Source organism: Kalmanozyma brasiliensis (assembly GCF_000497045.1).
Source record: "Kalmanozyma brasiliensis GHG001 unplaced genomic scaffold PSEUBRA_SCAF18, whole genome shotgun sequence".
NCBI classification, from domain to species: Eukaryota; Fungi; Basidiomycota; class Ustilaginomycetes; order Ustilaginales; genus Kalmanozyma; species Kalmanozyma brasiliensis.
Genome location: NW_015961957.1, coordinates 241,974 through 261,455, shown reverse-complemented (window position 1 = coordinate 261,455; position 19,482 = coordinate 241,974). Strand labels below are relative to the sequence as shown.

At 58.8% G+C, this 19,482-nt stretch overlaps 3 protein-coding genes across 3 annotated transcripts; 2 read left to right on the top strand and 1 right to left on the bottom strand.

Annotated features, from left to right (window-relative positions):
- Positions 1 to 645: 645 nt before the first annotated feature.
- PSEUBRA_002263 (Ras GTPase-activating protein) lies at positions 646 to 5,907 on the top strand (the record flags this gene model as incomplete). Its single annotated transcript, XM_016435433.2, has 1 exon — positions 646 to 5,907. One exon carries the CDS (start codon positions 646 to 648, stop codon positions 5,905 to 5,907), a length of 5,262 nt encoding a protein of 1,753 aa, XP_016293166.2.
- A 207-nt stretch (positions 5,908 to 6,114) lies between these two features.
- On the bottom strand, positions 6,115 to 9,945 carry PSEUBRA_002262 (uncharacterized protein; the record flags this gene model as incomplete). The annotated part of the gene is made up of 1 exon (XM_016435425.2): positions 6,115 to 9,945. One exon carries the CDS (start codon positions 9,943 to 9,945, stop codon positions 6,115 to 6,117), a length of 3,831 nt encoding a protein of 1,276 aa, XP_016293165.2.
- Positions 9,946 to 10,827: 882 nt separating this feature from the next.
- On the top strand, positions 10,828 to 19,249 carry PSEUBRA_002261 (HEAT repeat associated with sister chromatid cohesion protein; the record flags this gene model as incomplete). Its single annotated transcript, XM_016435439.1, has 2 exons — positions 10,828 to 12,026; positions 12,289 to 19,249. The coding sequence occupies 2 exons, from the start codon at positions 10,828 to 10,830 to the stop codon at positions 19,247 to 19,249; spliced, it is 8,160 nt and encodes a 2,719-aa protein (XP_016293164.1).
- Positions 19,250 to 19,482: the final 233 nt, after the last annotated feature.

Genomic DNA, 19,482 nt, shown 5'->3' with positions numbered 1-19,482 from the left:
GTCAGAGAGGAGGCAGACAGCGCTTTGGCAGTGGAGTTTGAATTGACCAACACAGCCGCTGCTGCTCAAGCTGTAAAGCTTGTGTATCGGAGTCGCAACCCGACAGCCCAAGGGGCTGCGCTTCCCCTAAAGTTTTGGCAGGAAAGCATAATCTTGGCTGCTGCGTTATTGCATGCAACTCAGCACAGTTTGACCCTCGCAGTGCAAAGTCGGTCCACCGCGCGCCAAGTCACCGGAGCTTCTTCGTCGCTACTTCCATCTACTACCACCATCAAGATCAAGATAGGGCGAGGATACCATCAACACGGTCCATCATCACAGTCGCTCTCTTCCACCGACTCCCTCCTTGTCGGTCACGATCTCTTTACGACACTCGCCGTCAGTCCTCTACACGATAGCGACCATCATCGGCTCAACTTCTCACGACCATAGACACGACAGATAGGCTAGAGTCACATCGACGAGACACATTCACGGCCCCACCGCAGCACATACACACACAAGCATATAGGCTTGGAGATAGCGAGCGCTCGGCGCACACTTTGAGGATCAGGCACCAGAAGACCGCCCATCGTTCCCAATCCGACAGATCTGAGCAAGTCCAGAAGGCGCTGCAGGCCTCAAACCACATACAGTATCACAACGATGATGGACCAGCAGGCCAAACCCGTGCTGCCAGCGGCCAGCCCAAACGCCCGCAACAGTCCTTTTGCATACCAGTCCAAGTATCTCGATCGTTCTGCATCCCGAAGCAGCACCTTCTCGCTCGCTTCTTCCATCGACTCGAATGTAACGCGCAGCCCAACAGGGACGGGCTTGCAGCAGTCCAACTCGGTGAGGCGCTTCCCCGCTCCTCATCGCCACACTGCTTCCCTTGATCCGCAACGCACCGCCGAGCTCCGTGCAGCCGCTGCCGCTTCTTCTGCCTACAGCCCAACAGCCTCTCCTCTCGCTGCATCGTCAGGCGCGTACGGCTCAAACGGCAGTCTCCACAGGTCCGACTCAAATCACTCGGTCACTGCTACTACCTCACCGACCCCGGCAACCTTCAGCAAAGCCACCTTCCCGGCGGCGTCTCGAGGGGTCAACGGTCGACCCACCTCGATGCCTCCGGCGTCCCGCGACAATCTCTTCAACTCATCGACAGTGGGTCGTGCTCGTGCCTATTCGCCAACCAAAGACTCCGACCGTTCTGTGTCTCCCAGCAAGAACGGCAGCTACGACTCTCCGCTCGCTTCGCCCAAGAAGGAAGACAGCTCCTGGATAACATCGCCTTCTACGCCCAAGCAGGGCAGCTTCTGGAGCAACGGTACCAATGGCGCAAATGGCGGATCCAACACTGTTGGTCCGTCACAGCTGCATCTTGGCGGTGTCAGGGACCTCAAGCGGTCCAGTGTTGGTGCGCTCAAGATGATGCAGGGCTTCACCCAAAAGACCGACGATATGGGCTCACCCGGTGATCAGCCCGGCCATACTCGAATGACGGTGGGTCGATCGCGTGGCCAGCGCACACATAGCATCGATGCTACTGGCGGACCGCTCTCGGATCGTCTCAATAGCCTCAACCTCGAACCTACCATCGAAGAGGGCTGGCAGAAGCCGGGACGCCCTGGACGCATGGAGAGCGAGGATCAGGAGGGTGAGATCGTACTTCCTGGTATCACGACAGGCGCCGAAGATGTCGCTGGTCTTCAAGGACGCATCCGTCTTGCACGCGCAGACGGTCCAGGCACCATGGCACTCGGTCGTCCAGCGACTGCTACGTCCAATCTCCCGATGACCAGCTCGAGCAAGTGGATGGACACACAACGCCACCTCCTGCAAGCCTACGAGTATCTCTGTCACTGTGGAGAGGCTAAGGAATGGATGGAGCTTCACGTCGGCGAACATCTCGGAGACGTTGTCGAGATGGAGAACGAGATGCGAAACGGCATCTTCCTCGCCAAGCTCGCCAAACAGTTCGAGCCGGACTGTGTGCCACGCATCTTCGTCCACCCGAAGCTGCAGTACCGTCACACGGACAACATCAACTACTTTTTCTCATTCATCAACAAGGTCGGTCTGCCGCACTTCTTCCAGTTCGAGCTCACCGATCTGTACGAGAAGAAGAATTTCCCCAAGATCGTCTACTGCATCCACGCACTCAGTCACGTTCTCGCACGTCAGGGCCGAGCGCGCAAGGTCGGCAACCTGATCGGCAAGCTCGAATTCACCGATGACCAGCTGCAGAAGACGCAAAAGGGTCTCGACGCGTCGGGCGTCGCCATGCCCTCGTTCGGCGGAGTCGGCAAGGCGCTCGCCAAGGAGATGAACATGGAGCCCGAGCCTGAGCCGGAGACGGAGCAGGAACGCATCGATCGCGAGTTGATGGAGAACATCGATTCCGTCGTTGCACTACAGACGGTTTCGCGTGCCTTTGTATCGAGGTCGCGGTTCGCAGATCGGGTTGAAGCAGAGATTCAGCGTCGTCACGAGGAAGAGGCACGATTGGCTGCAGCGGCCGAGGCAGAGCGCGTTCGCCAACGCAGAGCCGAGGAGGATCGCATCGTATCGCGCTGGACTCCACTGATGCAGGCTCAGATCCGAGGTGTGCTGGCCCGTCGCACTCACCACCGCAAGCATGCCGCCGTGCACACAAGCACGCGCACCTACGTCGGTCTTCAGGCTGCTGTGCGGGCCAAGCTGGCTCGTCAGACGCATGTCGAGCACGTCAAGCGTGTGCACGACACCGGCAACGCTCAAGCCATCGAAAACTTCCAGGCCTGTGCCAGAGGCGCTCTCTATCGCCGCCGCTTCTTCGAGAACATCAAGGCGCTCGACAAGCACGAGAACGACGTTGTCGGTCTGCAGGCACAGATCCGTGGTCGTCTGGCTCGTGTTGCCTACGACAACCTCATCTACCGTCTGGCCGACTCGACCGAAGACGTCATCGGGCTGCAGGCTGCCTGCCGTACCGTGCTGGCCAAGCAGAAGCTGCTGGGCACCATTCGAGGTTTGCGCAACTCCAACGATGCCATCACAGCGGTGCAGGCTCAGATCCGAGGTGTCTTGGCCCGCAAGAATCACGTCAGGATGCGCTCGGCGCTGCAAAAAGTCGAGGTCAAGGCGGCGGTCGGCGGTCTTCAATCCTTTGCCCGCGCTGCGCTCGCTCGACGCAAGCACCAAGAGCAGAAGAAGCAGCTCGACTTTGTCACGCCCGACGTGGTCGGCATCCAAGCTGCGATCCGAGGTATGCTTGTTCGGACAGAGTACGACTGGTGGAGAGCGCACATCATCCAGAGCGAGCCGGTCGCCATCCACCTGCAGTCGCTCATCCGAGGTGCGCTCAGCCGTCGCAAATTCTTCTCGCGCCTGCGCCACTATCACGAGCACATGGACAAGGTCGTCAAGATCCAGAGCCTCTTCCGCGGACGACAGCAGGGCGAGCAGTATCGCAGTCTCACCATGGGCACAAACGTGCCCGTCGCGACAATCAAGAATTTTGGCCATCTGCTCAACGACTCGGACGCCGACTTTGAGGACGAGATCGAGGTCGAGCGTCTTCGTAAGCTCGTCGTGCGCGCTATTCGCGAGTCGCAGACGCTCGAAAACGACGTCTCGGAGCTGGACACCAAGATCGCGCTGCTGGTGAAGAACAAGATCGGCATCGAGGAGCTCATCAAGGCCAAGAACGAGCGCGGCTTGCTAGGTCAGCGTGATGCGGCTGCAGCCGTACAGAAGCGCAATTCGCTGCTAGTGGCTGCCAACGACCCCTTTGCCGATCATGCACTGGACCGATCCTCGAGGCGAAAGTTTGAGCTCTACCAGGAGCTCTTCTACGCGTTGCAGACAAGGCCCGAATACCTCGCTCGTCTCTTTGCTCGTGTCGGCAAGATCGACATGGCCGATCAGGACAAGCGCCAGGTCGAGAAGATCGTGCTGACGCTGTTCGGATATGCGCAAAAGGCCCGCGAAGAGTTCTTGCTGCTCAAGCTCTTCCAGCGCTGTGTCGAGGAGGAGCTCGGGTTCGTCTCGACGGTGCAGGAGTTCATCCGAGGCAATGCGCAGTTCATCAAGCTCGTGGCGCAGTACAACCGCGGAGCTCGCGAGCGCAAGTACCTCAAGGATCTTCTGTCGCCGTTGGTGCAGGACGTCATGTCGCAAGACGGGCTTGATCTGGAAACGGATCCTTGCGCTATCTACCGCTCGACCATCACCCAAGAGGAGATGGAGACGGGTCAGCCGTCGCGTCGCCCGCTCGAGGTCGCCTTCAACGAGGCGCTCGCGGATCCCATGGCACGAACCATCTTCATCCGCCACCTCCAATCGCTGCGAGCCACGACCGAGGCGTTCCTGTCGGCAATCCTGTCATCGACGCGCAAGATGCCGTACGGTGTGCGCTACATTGCCCGTGAAGTGTTCCGTGCACTCCAAGCCAAGTTCCCGAACGAGCCCGAAGATGCGCTGATCAAGGTCGTCGGCCACCTCGTCTACTACCGCTACCTCAACCCTGCCATCGTTGCACCAGAAGGCTTTGACGTGGTCGAAACGCTCGTCGGCCCCATGCAGCGCAAGAACCTCGCCGAGGTGTCCAAGATGCTGACGCAGATCGCGGTCGGTCGTCTCTTCAACGATGACAACCCGTACCTCCAGCCTCTGAACGACTACGTCTCGAGCGCCTCGGAACGCTTTGCCAAGTGGCTGCACGGCATCATCGACTGCCCCGATGCCGAGCTGCACTTTGGCGCGGACGAGTTTGTCGATCATACGGTGCAGCAGAAGCCTGTGATCTACATTTCGCCCAACGAGATCTACTCGATGCACTTGCTGCTCTCGCAGCAGGTGGACCACTTGGCGCAGGGTCAGGATGATCCATTGCGGGTGATCTTGAAGGAGTTGGGTGCGCCGCCTGTGAGCAACACGCAGGAGCTCAACTCGGCGCGTGATAGCGAGATCACCTTCGAGCTGGTTTCGCGCATGGCAACGTTGCAGGATCCCGAAGCGGAAACCAAGGCGTTGTTCGTCGAGACCAAGCGATTGGTTCTCTCACTGCTCAAGGTGCAATCTGGCAAGACGCTGGTGGATGTCTTTGTGGCACCGGTCACCGATAGGGAGGAGCAGCAGTGGGTGGAGATTGTCTCTCACGAGATGGTCACCGATCGATCGCGCTCCGCCTACGCCGGCGCGGGTCGATTGGAGGACGTCCGTCGTCTCACGTTTGCCGAACTCAAAGCGCGTACATTGGAAAACATGCTCCAGCTCGAACAGCTGCACAAGGTGTCCCGCGCCAACAACTATCAGGACATGCTCAACGCCATTGCCATCGACATCCGGAACAAGCACCGCAAGCGGATCCAGCGAACTAACGAGAAGACCGCCATGCATGCGACGCTCACGACGCTCAAGGAGAAGAAGCGATACCTCGAGGAGCAGATCGGGAGCTATCACAGCTATATCGATGCGAGCATGCAGACGATGCAAGGGCGGAAGGGGAAGAGACGCTTCGTGGTGCCGTTCTCCCAGCAGTGGAGTCACCTGAGGAGTTTGAAGGCGAATGGAGGGAGGGTGCCCAAGTTCGGGAGTTATCGGTATGCGTGTGGGAAGTTGATGGAGAAGGGTGTGTTGGTGAGTGTGGATGGATTGGGTGGGATGACGAGCAGTGGGAGTGGGACGTTGAGGGGAAACAGCGGGGCGGGTGCAGGTGGTGGGGCGGGAGAGGTCAACCTCACCATCTCATCCGATCAGGCGGGCGTGTTTACTGTGGAGGTGCTCAACGGTCCCGCCGCGGGAATCAGCACGGATTTGCGCATCGAGGACCTCCTAGAGAGCCAGTTCAACAACACACCCACGCTCCAGATCCTCGATGGCGCCGCAGAGGCCAACGTCAACTTGCTGGTGCATCTCATCAACAAGAAGTTCTACGCTTGAAAGGAGGAGGAGGAGGACATTCGGTTTCTTATACCTTTTTTTACATTTCGATTACGGCCTATGTATACTATCATGACTCACGAAGCATTGGTTCTCAGGAAGACTCGTTCTCACTTTCGAATTGAGGGGTGCTGCATGTCGCCGTCTGAGATCGCACAGCCCGCACTCGAGAGAGATCGTGACAATTCAAATTGCTAAGTGACACGGTCAACCGCGCTTTCGCTTGCCGTGTCGGTTCTGCGCGCCTCCTCCGTGATGATGCTGTCGCCCATTCTGGTGCTGTCGACGCTGCGATCCGGCTGGTCTCGCCGGTGCTGGTGCAGCTGCAGGGATGGGAGCCTCGCCCTTCCTCCCCGACTCGACGACGTCTTTCCACGTCAGATCGACCGCCTTGACCAGTGTTGCGCGCGGGAAGGCCATCAGCATGCGATCCACCTGCTCTCGCACCTGGGCAGGATCGGCAGCGAGGGCCACTTCAAGCAGACCGAGCATGAATAGGCCCGGATAGGTGGTGGATGACGTATAGGAGGTCGAGGCCAGGGCGGCAGTGAAGACGCTTGAATCGATGGTAGACGTCACGCGCTCGCCTTTGATGAGACGCAGGACGATCTCTACGAAGCTGCGAGCTACTCGGGCGTCTCGCTCATTGTCCGCGTCTGCTCCCTCCTCGACCTTCACCATGGTCCCCTCCACCTTTACTGCTGTCTTGCCGAGCAGCTCGTCAACGAACTTCCGCCTCTCCTTTTGACTCCCGATAAACGACCCCTTGACCCACTCGTACATGAATGTCGACATGGACGGTGGCGGGTCTGGATCGAGGACTTGGATTTTGCCCGCCCAGACGTGCTGCGCCGTCGCCACGGAGACTGCCGTATCCGATTGGCCCGCGATGGCGCTGCTCCCGCGCTGGAGATTCGCGAGCAGCTCGGCGACGTCGTTTTTCCGCAGCCAGGCTGGTTCGGGTAGTGGCGCGGAGGGGTCTAGCCGCACGTGAAGGACCAGCTCCGGGGACGACGAGGGGAGACGGAAGAAGGGTGGCAGCTCGAGATGATCATCGTCCGAAGCGTCGCCGTTGGCAGCATCCCAGGCGGCGGCAATGTCCGTTCTTGATACCGCTGTGTAGTTCTCCTGCCCCTTGGTTCGCTTCTCGAGCAACGAACCGCGGCAGACGAGGTACTCCCCGCCCTTTTTTCGATGAGCGTGGTCGTCCTGTTGCGATGCGTCGATGCAGATCTCAATCCAGTGTTCTGAACGATGGATCTTGACCGACTTGACCGCCTCGGCGTCGATAGCGAGGCGCTTCCTGTTGGCGGCAAAGGAGAGGAAGATGCGATTCAAGGAGAGTTGAGGTGGTCCTTTTGCTGGAGGGCTCGGCTCGGCTGTCAATCGTGACTTTTTGTTCTTGTCCGCTTCGCTTGTGGTTTCGTCGTCTTGATGTTCGGCAGCGATCTGGTCGATTTGTTCATCATCCTCCTGCTTGACCGCCACGTTCTTCTCGGCTGCTCCACCCTCTTCGACGTCTTCCTTCTTCTTCTCCTTGACATTGGCGTCTGTTACGGCCGTTGTTGCATCAGCAAGCTCGGTAGACGTGTTGGCGGGAGGAGCCTCTGCGTCGTCAGAGCCCAACGCAATGTTGTCCTCTCTCGTCTGTACTAGAGGCTGCTCGGGCTCGCTCTTGATCTCGGTAAGTTCCTGTGCGAGTCCTACGTCGTCAGCTTTGGTCTCAGCCGTACTTGGCTCCCGCGCCTCTGCTTCTTCCGTAGTATTCGGATCTGGCACTGTCAATTCGGCTATCGTCTCTTCCTGGAAATTGCTTTCAGTCTCGGTCTTCAGAGCCTGCATCTTGGAAGACTTCGGACCAGTGGGAGCGCCTTCGGGCCCCGCATTGGACATAGCAGCGAAACAGAGGCGAAGCTTAGTTGAATCTCGAAGATTCGCCGCAAGTTTCGCTCCTTCGGCCTTCGATTTGGGACCCTTCTGCGCTGCAGAGCCGCTGTCTTTGGCAGCCGGGTCCTTCGACCGTTCGCTGCTCGGCTCAGGCGTGGATGCTACCGAATGCTGGTGCTCGGAAGGCGCAGTCTCGTCGGCGTGAGACATAGAGACATTGTCCCCTGCGTCCTGCGCGTCTTCGCCCTCTGCTTTTGGATCGCCTTCGTCATCACCGGCGTGGGCATCGGCGTCATCGTCACCATCAGCATCCGCGTCTGCATCGGCAACAGCATCAGCATCAACATCACCATCATCATCAGCATCCGCGGCGGCATCAGCAGCGTCCGAAGCGTCAATGCCTGCAACTTCGCCCGCGTTGCCCCGGTCCGGGATGTTTGTATCGGCATGCTCGTCTTTGGCAGAATTCTCGCCTTTGGTCTCGTTCGATTCGTCGTTGCGACCATCAGGCCGAGCACTGCCTTGCGCGTGCGAGGCTTCAGCCTCGGCGTCGTGACCCTTCGAAGAGAGGTCTTCGACGGCAGCAACGGCAAAGGCTACTTTTGCCTCTTGTGCACCTTCGTCCGGGTTCTGAGTCGAGTCGGGTTCCTCATTCGTCGGATCACGGCTACTATCTTCTGCTTTCGCCAGGGCACTGGGAGCAAACCATGACCAGTCCAGCTGCTTGATCTCCAAGCCCAGAATACGAAAGTCGGTGTGGGCTCGCTTCGAGCTAGCCGCATTGTCTTTGGCTCCGATGTCTCCAGAGGCGGAAGCAGCCACAGCTGCGCTCTGTGCAGCTGCACCGCCACCTTTCGAAATCTGAGAAGCTGTCGCGGGCGCGTTCGGCGCCATTTGGTTCCTAGCATTGCTCGGCCCACGTGGAGCATTCGGAGGGATCACGACCTTCGAGCCTGGGACTGCCTTCTTCGCTTGACCAGGCAGAAGCGCCTTGTCGCTGTGCACGGAACTAGCAGAAGACACACGCCGATCGGACGGATCGCCGGTGCCAGAAGCACCCCAGGCGCGCGTCTGACCATTGGGCGCGCGCGCGGCATTGACAGAGGCCGTCGGATTGGCCGGAAGTCCAGCACGCTGGCCAGTCTGCATGCTTCCGCGATTCTGAGCACCTTTTCGATTCATTCCACCACCGACACCGCCAGCTCCCTTTCCTCCCGTATCGTTCCTGATCGGAGGTACGAATGGAGCTCCTTGGCTGGGAACATTGGCGTTGAAGCCATTTACTGATGGCACTCGACCGTGCGGAGCTGAAGGACCTGGGACGGGCTGCTGATTCATCTGCTGCGGGGGAGTTGGGTGAGGTCCTTGCCAGCCGTACTGCTGCTGCGGCGGCGGATGGTATTGGTTCATTGCACCAACAGCCATATGGCCTCCGGCGGGTGCCATGGGCACGACACCAGGTGGGCCATATTGAGTTGGCGGTGCTGGAGCATTCGCGGCAGGAGCCTGATAGCGTGGCTTTTTGTTCGGCGGACCCACCTGACTGCCTGGAGCATATGCACCAGGCCAACTCTGGACATTGCTGCTATGCGGCGAAGGGGAAAGATTCTGGTTCGGAGTCATTGGCGGAGTGTATCCATAAGCGGGAGGCGCGACTGGCTGATGATGATGCGACGAAGCGGACTGAGAGTGCATGGGAGAAGCCTGAGGTTGATACGAGTAGGGCACGGATTGCTGAGGCTGGTGAGGACTGTAAGCTGCACTCTGGCTCACGGAGGAAGAATTTGCGATGGGACCGGCCACGGGACGATAGGGCCTTGGCTGCGAAGGAGGACGTGGCCCTGCAAATTGGCCTGCGCCGGGTGCGCTGACAGCATTAGGCTGCTGTGGTGGATAGTAAGGCTGCTGCGGTTGCTGTGGTTGTGGCCACTGCTGATTCCATTGCGGAGGATGAGCACCGTTCGAGGGAGGAGCTGTGTTACGTGCGGGCGCAACAGAGCCGTATCCGTAGTTAGCACAAGCACCTTGAGATAGGCCCGAGGATGGTAGTGGTGGAGCTGGACCAGCAGGCGGCGGCGGCTGGCCATAGGCTGGCTGCGACGCACCTTGCCCCTGCGAGCCAGGCCCAGTGTAAGGATAATTGCGCTTCATGGCCGACAGCGCCAGCTATCCTGGTGAAAAGGAAAAGACAACAAAACCGCGCGAACGTGATCCGGGGGCCTGAACGAAACGAAAGAGGATGCGGATACCAGAAAGAAGCGAGAAGAGAAGCAACAACGAGTCTTGAGGGGGCGAAGTCACAGAAGAGTTATGATGGATCGGAAAGAGACGAGTCTGTGGTGTGATTGTTGGTGGTTAGGATGATTGACTCGGTTGTGACTGCGCTGAAATGAGGTCCGTGAACAGGCGCAGGAAATGTGACAAGCAGCCAAGCAGGAGAGCCAGCCAGCCGGCTCTTCCGTGTTTGTGCGGAAGTCGGAAAGCAGGCGAGAGCTCGAGAGCTTGCTGCAGCTGCAACGGAAAGCGATCCGATTTTGGTGTTGAGGCACGCGAGAGGCGATTTTGAGCTGACCTAGCCGGAACCCTGAATCGACCTCAACGCATACGCTCGCTTCTCGAGCTTGGTGAACTGACTCGCTTTCATCCTGGCATTGGTCCACGAAACAAGCTCGAGGCTCGGCACTTTCTCATCCAGCGCGCCAAGCTTGGACTCGATCAGCGCACAAGATTCACCACGCCGCTAGCACAGAGCCTGTGTTTACGGACCGCAGAGCTCAACCTAATACGTCTTCGAGATCCTCAAGCTCGAATAGAGGCCAGAGATGGAGTCGAGCTGGTCTTTATAGAAACAACAAGCCGACTCTCTCTGGACGACGCACCGACACGAAACGCCATCGAACCTGCAGAAACCCTGACAAGGTGCCAGCTCGCATGTTGGTGGGAAGTGGTGGGCTCAATTCGACTTCATAACCCGCGCTTTGCGCAGTTCAGTCGACCCGCTGCCACCACTGACGCGGACCCCGGTGACCCAAAATGAATGGTCAGAATGGTTGGTATGCTGGCCAACAGCCATCCTACCCAGCGTACAATGCTCCAGCTCGGCAACAGCAGCAGCAGCAGCAACAGCAACACCCTCCACAGCAGCAGTTTCTCCAACTTCATCAGCAGCATCAGCAGTCGAGCCAAAGTCAGCTCTATCCCCAGCAAACGTCTCCTGGCTACCGCAATGGACATGCTGCAGCTATGGCTCCATCGCCGTACGCCGGCATGAACGGAATGGACCATTCGCCGCGCTACCAGTCTGGCGCTGGTCCTAGCCAAGCAGCTTCGCTACCAGGTTCTGGGACCTATCCGCCATCGAGCCATGGAGGCCGCCACCCATCTCAAGTCCCGCAGCACTCTCCAACTGCCAGCTTCAATCCAAACACCATGAGTCGAGAAAGTGCAGGTTTCCATTTTGGCAACATTCAGCTGCACAATGTCGGGCCTCATCCGCATGGCAATCCTCAGCATCTGAGGCCGCAGCCGCAGCAGCATCACCACCAGCAGCACCAGCAGCGTCAGCCTCAACAGCACTACAATGGAGGCTACATGGCGGCGTCTGCTGCATCACCTTTGCAGCGTCAATCGATGGACCCTGGTAACGTCACCTCGCCCGTCGAGCAACGCTTCCAGTCCTCCGCGGGACCGTCACAGTACCAACAGCACCACGCGCTCGCGCTCGCACCGCCGTCGAACACTGTCTCGAACCATACGACTCCACGACACGATCTGCAGCCGCAGCATGCTTCTTCGTACGAATCGCCGTATGCGCCGTCCACGGGCACGCGAGAACGACTGGCCATGTCGCAGTCGCCTATGTCGGACATGTTCCACAGCGGAGGACAGCCAGTGGGCAAGACGTTCAATCTGATGGCTGGGCTCGAAACACCCACGCCCAATGCACAATTTCGGCGTGTTTCTGGTCAGGATCACTTCAACGACGACCTTTCTGGGAGTCCTGTGCCAAGCATGCAGGCTGCAGATCTGGCGCTGTCAAACCAGTGGAACAAAGCTTTGAGCAGCAGCGGACAGCAAGTCTCATCATGGCCAGCTGCTCAGCGTGATACTCAGAATGCTGCTCCGATCTCTAGCCTCGCCTCATGGAATCAGAGCAAACCTTATTCCAACGTGCAGCCTAATCAAGCTTCGAGTCACGCTGCAGCGCATCCGCCCCGCTCTTCGATAGAAAGGTAAGTTCAGCTTTGCGGTTCTCTGCGATCACATTTGTGACAAGCCGCCTTCGGCTGGTCCGAACTCTCGCCTCGAAACATTGACTGGTTGGGGTTCAGTACTTTCTGCCACTTCATTTTGTGGCGTTTAAACCCTGCCGCTGACCTTTGACCCTCTTGATGCACTTTCACTTCTGCTGCGCCCACTGTTTCGGACGCTTCCGCACCGTTTACCGCAATCCGCTTCTTCCTCCTCCGCATCGAACCTCGATCTGCATTGCAGCTCGTCACAGCTTCCATCTAACACTCGACGTGCAGACTTCCTCGACACGCCTGCGGCTCCCATCTATGCTAGCAACAGGTCAGCAGCACAGTCAGGTCCACGTCCTGCATCACTTCCCACGGGTAGCAGCAGTCTTGACATGGCTTGGGGAGCCTCACCAGCACATGCTTCTGGATCGTCACGCGTGCCCAATTCAGGACAGTCCATGGGATCATCACATCACATGCCGCAATTGACAGAGCCGGGCTCTCCGAGCCTGTCAGTAGCAAGAAAGCACTCCAGCACGTCACGGCAGTATCCTCAGCCCAGTTCACAGTCACTTTCGTCCTCTTCGGCTCCTTCCACGCTCGACAGTGCCATGTCGTCGAGTCCGCATATCGCCCAGCTGAATCACACTGCGACTTTCCCACCGCCACCACCATCACCATCGGCACATCCGACAGCAAAGGCAAAGCCGATTGCAGTCAAGCTGAAGCCCAACTCGATCCTCACCTCTGATCTCGGCTCAGCTGCGGCGGTAGGCCCTCCTCGGCACAGCCTCTCTGCTCCAGGTCCCGTGATCGGCACTGCGCCGCTGCCTCAGTATGCTTCGCCCAGTCAGATCTTTGCCAGGCCTCCTCCTGCTGCCACAGGCTCAGCCGCCATGTCGGCCCCTTCTCCCGCCTTCTCTGTGGGCACATTCGCAATGCAAACCTCTGCTGAGGAGCCGCAGACTCCACCTCTGCGGGCCTCACAGACACTGTCGGTCCAAGAAAGCCCAGACCCGCTCAACTTTCTTTCGCCCAACGGCCACTTTTCCCTCTGGCAGCACCCTAGCACCTCCTCATCATCCTTGCCGCCTCAGCCATCCTTCATCAACGGCACCTCACACCAAGGCCTTGCTTCCCAGTACCACAACCAAGACAGCATGGTGACCACACGAGCCTCGGACTATGCCACCGCTCCGGTCAAACGCAAGGATTCGCCTGCCGCCGACAAGCCCAAGAAAAAGCGTGTCAAGAAGCTCAAGGACGAGCGAGCGGCTCCAGCTCCGACCTTCAATCTCCAGGTGCCAGAATCGCCGGTCGGCTCGTCGCAGGGCGGTCTCGTAGCTGCGCAGCCTAAGCCTCTGAAATTGAAAAAGAACAACAAGAAGAAGGCCCTTGTCGTTGTCAAGTACGACGATGACGATGATGATGACGACATGCACATGCTGCCAGAGGTCACGGTCGACATTCCAATGCATGACGTCGACGACTACGGATCACATCCTGGCTTCCGCTCGCAAGCCTCCATGCCTTTCGACGAACGTTCGAGTCAGAACGAGTCAGTCAAAAGGAAGAAGAAGAAGAAGAACAAGCAGGACCGCAAGTCTTTGTCCGATCTCATGAACCAGATCGTCGAAGATAGCGACTCGGGCATAGATGCAGAAGGGAGCGAATGGGAAGGCCTCGACATGATCGACACGCTCGAGGCTGGTCCTGTTCCCGAGGGTCCCAAGAGCCTGGCGAAGATGAGCAATGGCCCCGTCAAGAGCTCACAACGCAAGGTGCCTATCGCCAAGCTGTGCGGTCTCATCGAAGATCTCTTCGAGGCCGACGACGCCCTGCCCGACCGCGATTCGCTTCACGAGATACTTCCCGGTCAGAGCCTCTCGTCCGCCGCTGACCCGTTCTTCGAGATCATCGAGTCGCCGGCCGTCTCTGGGGGCGGTGCTCGATCGGTTCTGGTCTTGCGCACAGCCGCGCTTCAGAAGCTCATCAAGCTCATCGTCTTGTGCTCGCGCCCACACAACGAAATTGCGACCATGTCAGGCAAACCTCAACCAGCGACCCATCCGAGCCTGGGCACGATCCCTGCGCCGGATGTCATCCGACTTCTGTCCATTCTAGAGCGTGTAGTACGTGTCGGCGAGAACCTCGACCCCTTTCCGTCTCAGACCAACCGAGCCCTGGCTTCGGAACCAGCTTCACCGACGAAGCAGAAGAAAAAGGGTCGAAAGGATCGCGGCAAGTCGTCCTCCAAGACACCAGAGCCTTCCCGCTCGCCTGACCATTTCCTCGATGCCGACGCAGACGAGCGAGGTGCCAACACTCCAAAAGAGGGAGACCAGGCAGAGGACGGCCCTGCTCAAGTTGCTCAAAAGATGGGCTCCGTCGACGAAGAGCTCGAACAGCTCAACGCCACTTTTGCCGTCATGGACCGTGCTCTGCTAGCGGCCGAGTGCAGCCTCGCTATGCTCACCGGAGATGTGCTTCCCAAACAGATCCTCTCTGAAGACCACATCCGCTCCTCCTTCGACGCCGTCAAGGTATCGCTCGACAAGGTCATTCTGCCCTTCATCGAAGCGTGCTCAGGCAGCGCCGCCACTGCGCCTCATGCGAATCTCGTCCTGCTGATGGACGTTCTGGCGCCGCAGAAGGCCCGCAAGAAGAAGGCCGCCACCGCCCATGGAGACGAGTCAACCTCCTCTAGCACCGGCATCCTCTGTCGCAACACGCTCTCGGACCTCTTTGCGCACCTCCGCTCAGCGCTCTTCTTGGTGCAGCGCATGGTACGCATGCCATCGCTTTCCCTGTCCGACTCCATCGTCATCAGCGCCGTCTATTTAGCGCTTGGCCCCTTCTTCGTGCTCGAGCCTGAAGCGACCGGCGGAGGAGGCGCGTCCAGCGAAACAGCCAAAGCCTCGGCGCGTGGCCGTTCTGCGCTGCAGTCTCTCGGTGGCACCAACTCGATGAAGACGCTCCGATTGCCAGCGCTCAATCTGCTTCGCAGCATCTTTGCAAAGGCGCCAGACCAACGACAGTGGATGATCGAAGAGATCCTCACGTCTCTGACCAAGCTGACAGACATGAAGAAGAACCGCCGGCAGTATAGCCTGCGCAACGGCAAGGGCATCCACTCGATCAACGCACTCCTGCTGCAACTCATTCAGGCCGCCTCGCATGGCGTGGCCAGCTACGCTCGATCCGCAGCAGATCGTCTTTCGCGGGGAAACGACGACCAGGACGAAGCAGAAGACCGAGACGATGCTGATCCAGAGCGAACCAAGACGCTCGAAGTCGTCATCGAAGCGTACAATGCCACCAGCGAGCCCGACAGCAACCATGCTCGCGAGACCGAGATTGCCATCTGGAAGCGAGGTCTCGAGGGCGCCCATGCATCGGCTCGATCCATCGCAGGCTACCTCATGCAGCGAATCGGTCAGAACAAAGTGGCTAAATCGTCGCAGGAGATGAGCCACGCCTATGTGATCGAGTCGCTCATCCAAGACCTCCTCAGCGCTCTTTATCTGCCGGAATGGCCCGCAGCGGCTCTGATGCTCAGCGCATTCTGCCGCGTCTTTGGCACCTACCTCGAGGATCCCAAGAGTCACCCTGACGCCAAGGGGGTGGCGCTCGAGCAGCTCAGTCTCGTCGCTGCGAGACTGCGTCAAAGTCAGCTTCAACTGCAGCCCGCCGACGTCGACACACCGGCCAGTCCGACGAACGAGCCATCTCAATCGACGAGCACGTCGGAACCGGGCAGCCCGAGCAAGCGCCGAAAGTGGACATCGTGGGATTTCCTCTCGATGCTGCGAGCGTTGCGCGAAGGCGATCGAACCGCCATCCGAGAGTATGTGCGAGCGTACAAATTCATCCACCAGTTCCTCGCCAAGAGCAGCAGCGAGGATCTGTCGACCGAGGGTGCCCTCGAGTTCTTGATGGTTCAGGCTGAGGGAGACTTGGCGAACGCTTGGGCCAAGGCGGAGGAAGACATGATTGCGCTTCACAACTCGGAAGACGACAGCGCAGTGCCGATTGCCAAGCTCCAGCACTTCCGCGAAGAGCTTGATGCAGCGATGGTGACGCTATCAGGGCTCGACTCGGCCGTCAGTGATGCAGCGCTCGACGTCTTCACTGCCGACGACAAGATGCTCGACAAAGCGATGGACTTTTCGGAGCGTGCGCTGATTGCGAGCAGCTCAATGATCTCCTATTCGACGCTGCGAGACCTGCTCGTCGAAGGCCTCAACAATCCGCTCATCGCGAATCGCAGCAAAGCCCTACGCGGTATCGACCGGATCGCACAAATTGACCCCGATCTACTTGATGAGGAATCCATGCGCAGCGCCATCGAGGTGCGTCTTCGAGACTCGAGTAATGCAGTCAGAGACAGTGCAGTCGCTCTCTTTGGCAGCTACCTTCTCCGAAAGCCGCAGCATATCCCCACGTACTACAAGCAAGTGGCTGCGAGGGTGCTCGACACCGGTCTCTCGGTGCGCAAACGCATGGTCCGCCTCTTGAAAAGCTTGTTCGAGGCCACGGACGATCCGAAGATCCGCATCGACGCTTGCGCTCGCATTGTGCGCTGCATCAACGACGAAGATACGGTCGTTCAGGACATGGCCGCTCTCACCATCGGCGAGATGTGGCTCGACATGGACATCGACACACGTCGTCTGGGTGCTCGACGCAAAGCAAGCCCATTGCGATCCGATGTCGCTGCGGTCCAGCCTGCGGGTCTTTCCCCATCGAGGGACGGAAGCGTCGAAGGTGCCCTCAAAGCAGAAGAGAAAGTCGTTGCTCTCGACATGGATCCAGATTCGTCCGAAGAGACCGAGGCGGACAGAAAGGTGGCCGACACCATCGAGACCATCATGGCGGTCGCAGATGTGATCAAGGAGCGTCCTTCCCCCCTGGAAGAGGTGTTCCGACGGCTCTTTAAGGACAAGTCGGAGGGCGAGGCAGCGGAGCTGCACGCCAAGCTGCAGAAGCTCGGCGATTCCATGATCGACAGTCTCGTCGAGTCGAGCGGCGCATCGAGCATCGATACCGTCAAGCGCATCCGCATCGTGCAGCTGCTGGTGTCCACCAATCCCGCCATCCTCACCATCTCCAAGGCCAAGTTGCTCCTGCCCTACCTCAAAGCAGCACAAACGGGCGAGGAAGTGCAGATCATGGACCTGCTCCTGAGGATCTTCCGCTCTTGCTTGCCTCACATGCCAAAGACGGCGTTGGCGTTTGCCGACTCACTCGAGAAGAGTCTCCGCCCTCTCGTCAACCGACCACCGCCCAAGGCAGGTCTACACCTGCTGCAGGAGCTCATCGCGTGCTACTGCGCCGTCATCACCACGCACACGCACAATTTCCGCCTTTTGATCCAGACTCTGAAAGCATGCTTCACGCGTGTACAACAAATGCGGCAACTAGCGCTCAGAGGTCAGAAAATCGAGGACAACAAGGCATGGAGTACGCTCATGTCCTTGACCGCCTCCCTCTGCGAGCACGCTGATTTCGACGAGATCAGGAGAAAGTATCCCGAGACGGCGCCCGAGATCGACGCGCTGAGCAAGCGGCCGCTCATCGACGTGGTGTCAGAGGCTCTCCTCGATATCCACAAGTCCGGTAGCGAGGCAGTGCGCTCGGTAGCCCTTCAGAATCTGGGCTTCATCTTCCGTGCCCATCCCACTCTGATGACGCGTCAATCTCTTTCGAACATGATGGACGACATCTTCGCCTCAGGCTCGCTGCAGGATCGCGCGACTCTGCTCAAGATCATCCTTGACTTTCTCAGCGCTGATTCTGCACGCCGCAATCCGGACAATGCGGTCGTTACCGCTGGCACTGGACGTCGCAAGCCGGAGAATCCTGATGCCGGCAGCGTCGACATGACGATTCTCGTGGGCAATACGGAGACCTTTGCCGACACAGGTGTAGGCTCGGCCATGATGCAGCGCTACTCCGAAGATGTGCTCAAGGCGACACTGGAGGTCTCGAATCCACCGCTGCAGCGTACTGCGATCGACATCCTGCGCTATACCGTGATGCAGGGTCTCTCTCATCCGATCCAGTGTGTGCCTTACCTCGTGTCGCTCGAGACGCTCGAGGATCGCAAGCTGCGAAGTCGAGCCATGGAACTGCACAGCCATCTGGCCTCCAAGCACGCCTCATTGGTGCACGCACGCTTTCTCGATACCGCGCGATCTGCATTCCGCTTCCAGCTGCAGCTGTCCGGGGCTCAAGCGCTGCGCGGCTTCCGTGTTGAAAATATGCCGACGGCGGTGCTCGGCGCATGGTACAGCTTGCTGCGAGATCGTCGAGCCACGCGACTCGATTTCCTCAAGCAGATTGTCAAGGCGCTCGATGTCAACACGGCCGCCTCGGACTGCAGTCTGGACGAAGTTTTGTTCGCACGATTCATGGCTGACAACCTCGCCACGCTCGATTACAAGACGATGGAAGAGCTGTTCATCGTCATCGGCGAGCTGCGTTCGATCTTGGCGGTCTCGGGCATGCAAGTGCTCTACATGATGCAACCGCACTTGCCCAAGCAGGATGCGTTGACCGTTTCGGCCATGACGGACTCGCTGGACGGCATGAGGACACCGCCACCGCCAGGGGTTGGCTTTGCCGGCAATGACTTGATAAGTCCATTCGGAATGTCCCGCAACCCTTGGCTCTCAGGCGAGTGGCAGCTGCAGCTCGCGAGCGATGCCCCGCCGCCATTTGCTGACACAGTCGATCCGACCCAGATATTTGGCTTGCCTCAGCCGATGGCGGCGAGCGGCAACGAATCGGCACAGAACAGCAATGATCCAAGCACGGCAGCAGGCGCAAGCAGAGGTCAGGAAGAGGGAGCCGCCGGCTCCAAAGCCCAGGTGGATCCCGTCACCGTCGCCAAGATGTCTGTCATCGCTGGCACGACGCTGCTGCTGCGAAACCACCTCAAGCAGCTGTACGGACTCAGCGAAGCGCGCTGCGCCAAGTTCAACCCGAGCAAGAAGCAGAGTGCGGGAGCGGACAAGCCGGCGACGATGCGAGCCTTGTCGGACCCAATGCAGGCCGCGCTCGATTTGAGCGTCATGCCGTTCGGCCAGGACGAGGTCAAGAGCGAAGAGGACGCTCAGAAGCAGATTGTGGCATATGCGGCCATGGTGGAGAACGAGGGCACGATGATGGAGCCCGAGGACCCTGATGCGTACGATGACCTTGCCCTTTGAAGCAGAAGAGGCGGCAATAGCGGCACGCACGTGGACCTTCACACAGACGTTCATTCGATCGCACAATGCAAAGCTTGATGTCATCCCTCATCGCAGTCTCTTGCGCACAGTCTCGTGATGAGTTGTGCTGTTGTTCTCTCTTTTCGTTGCGCATTGCTGTGAAAGACATGTGTTTTGTGGGTCTGATTGACCCGGTATGAGACGTCAAAATCGGCCCACAGCTAGAGGCACGG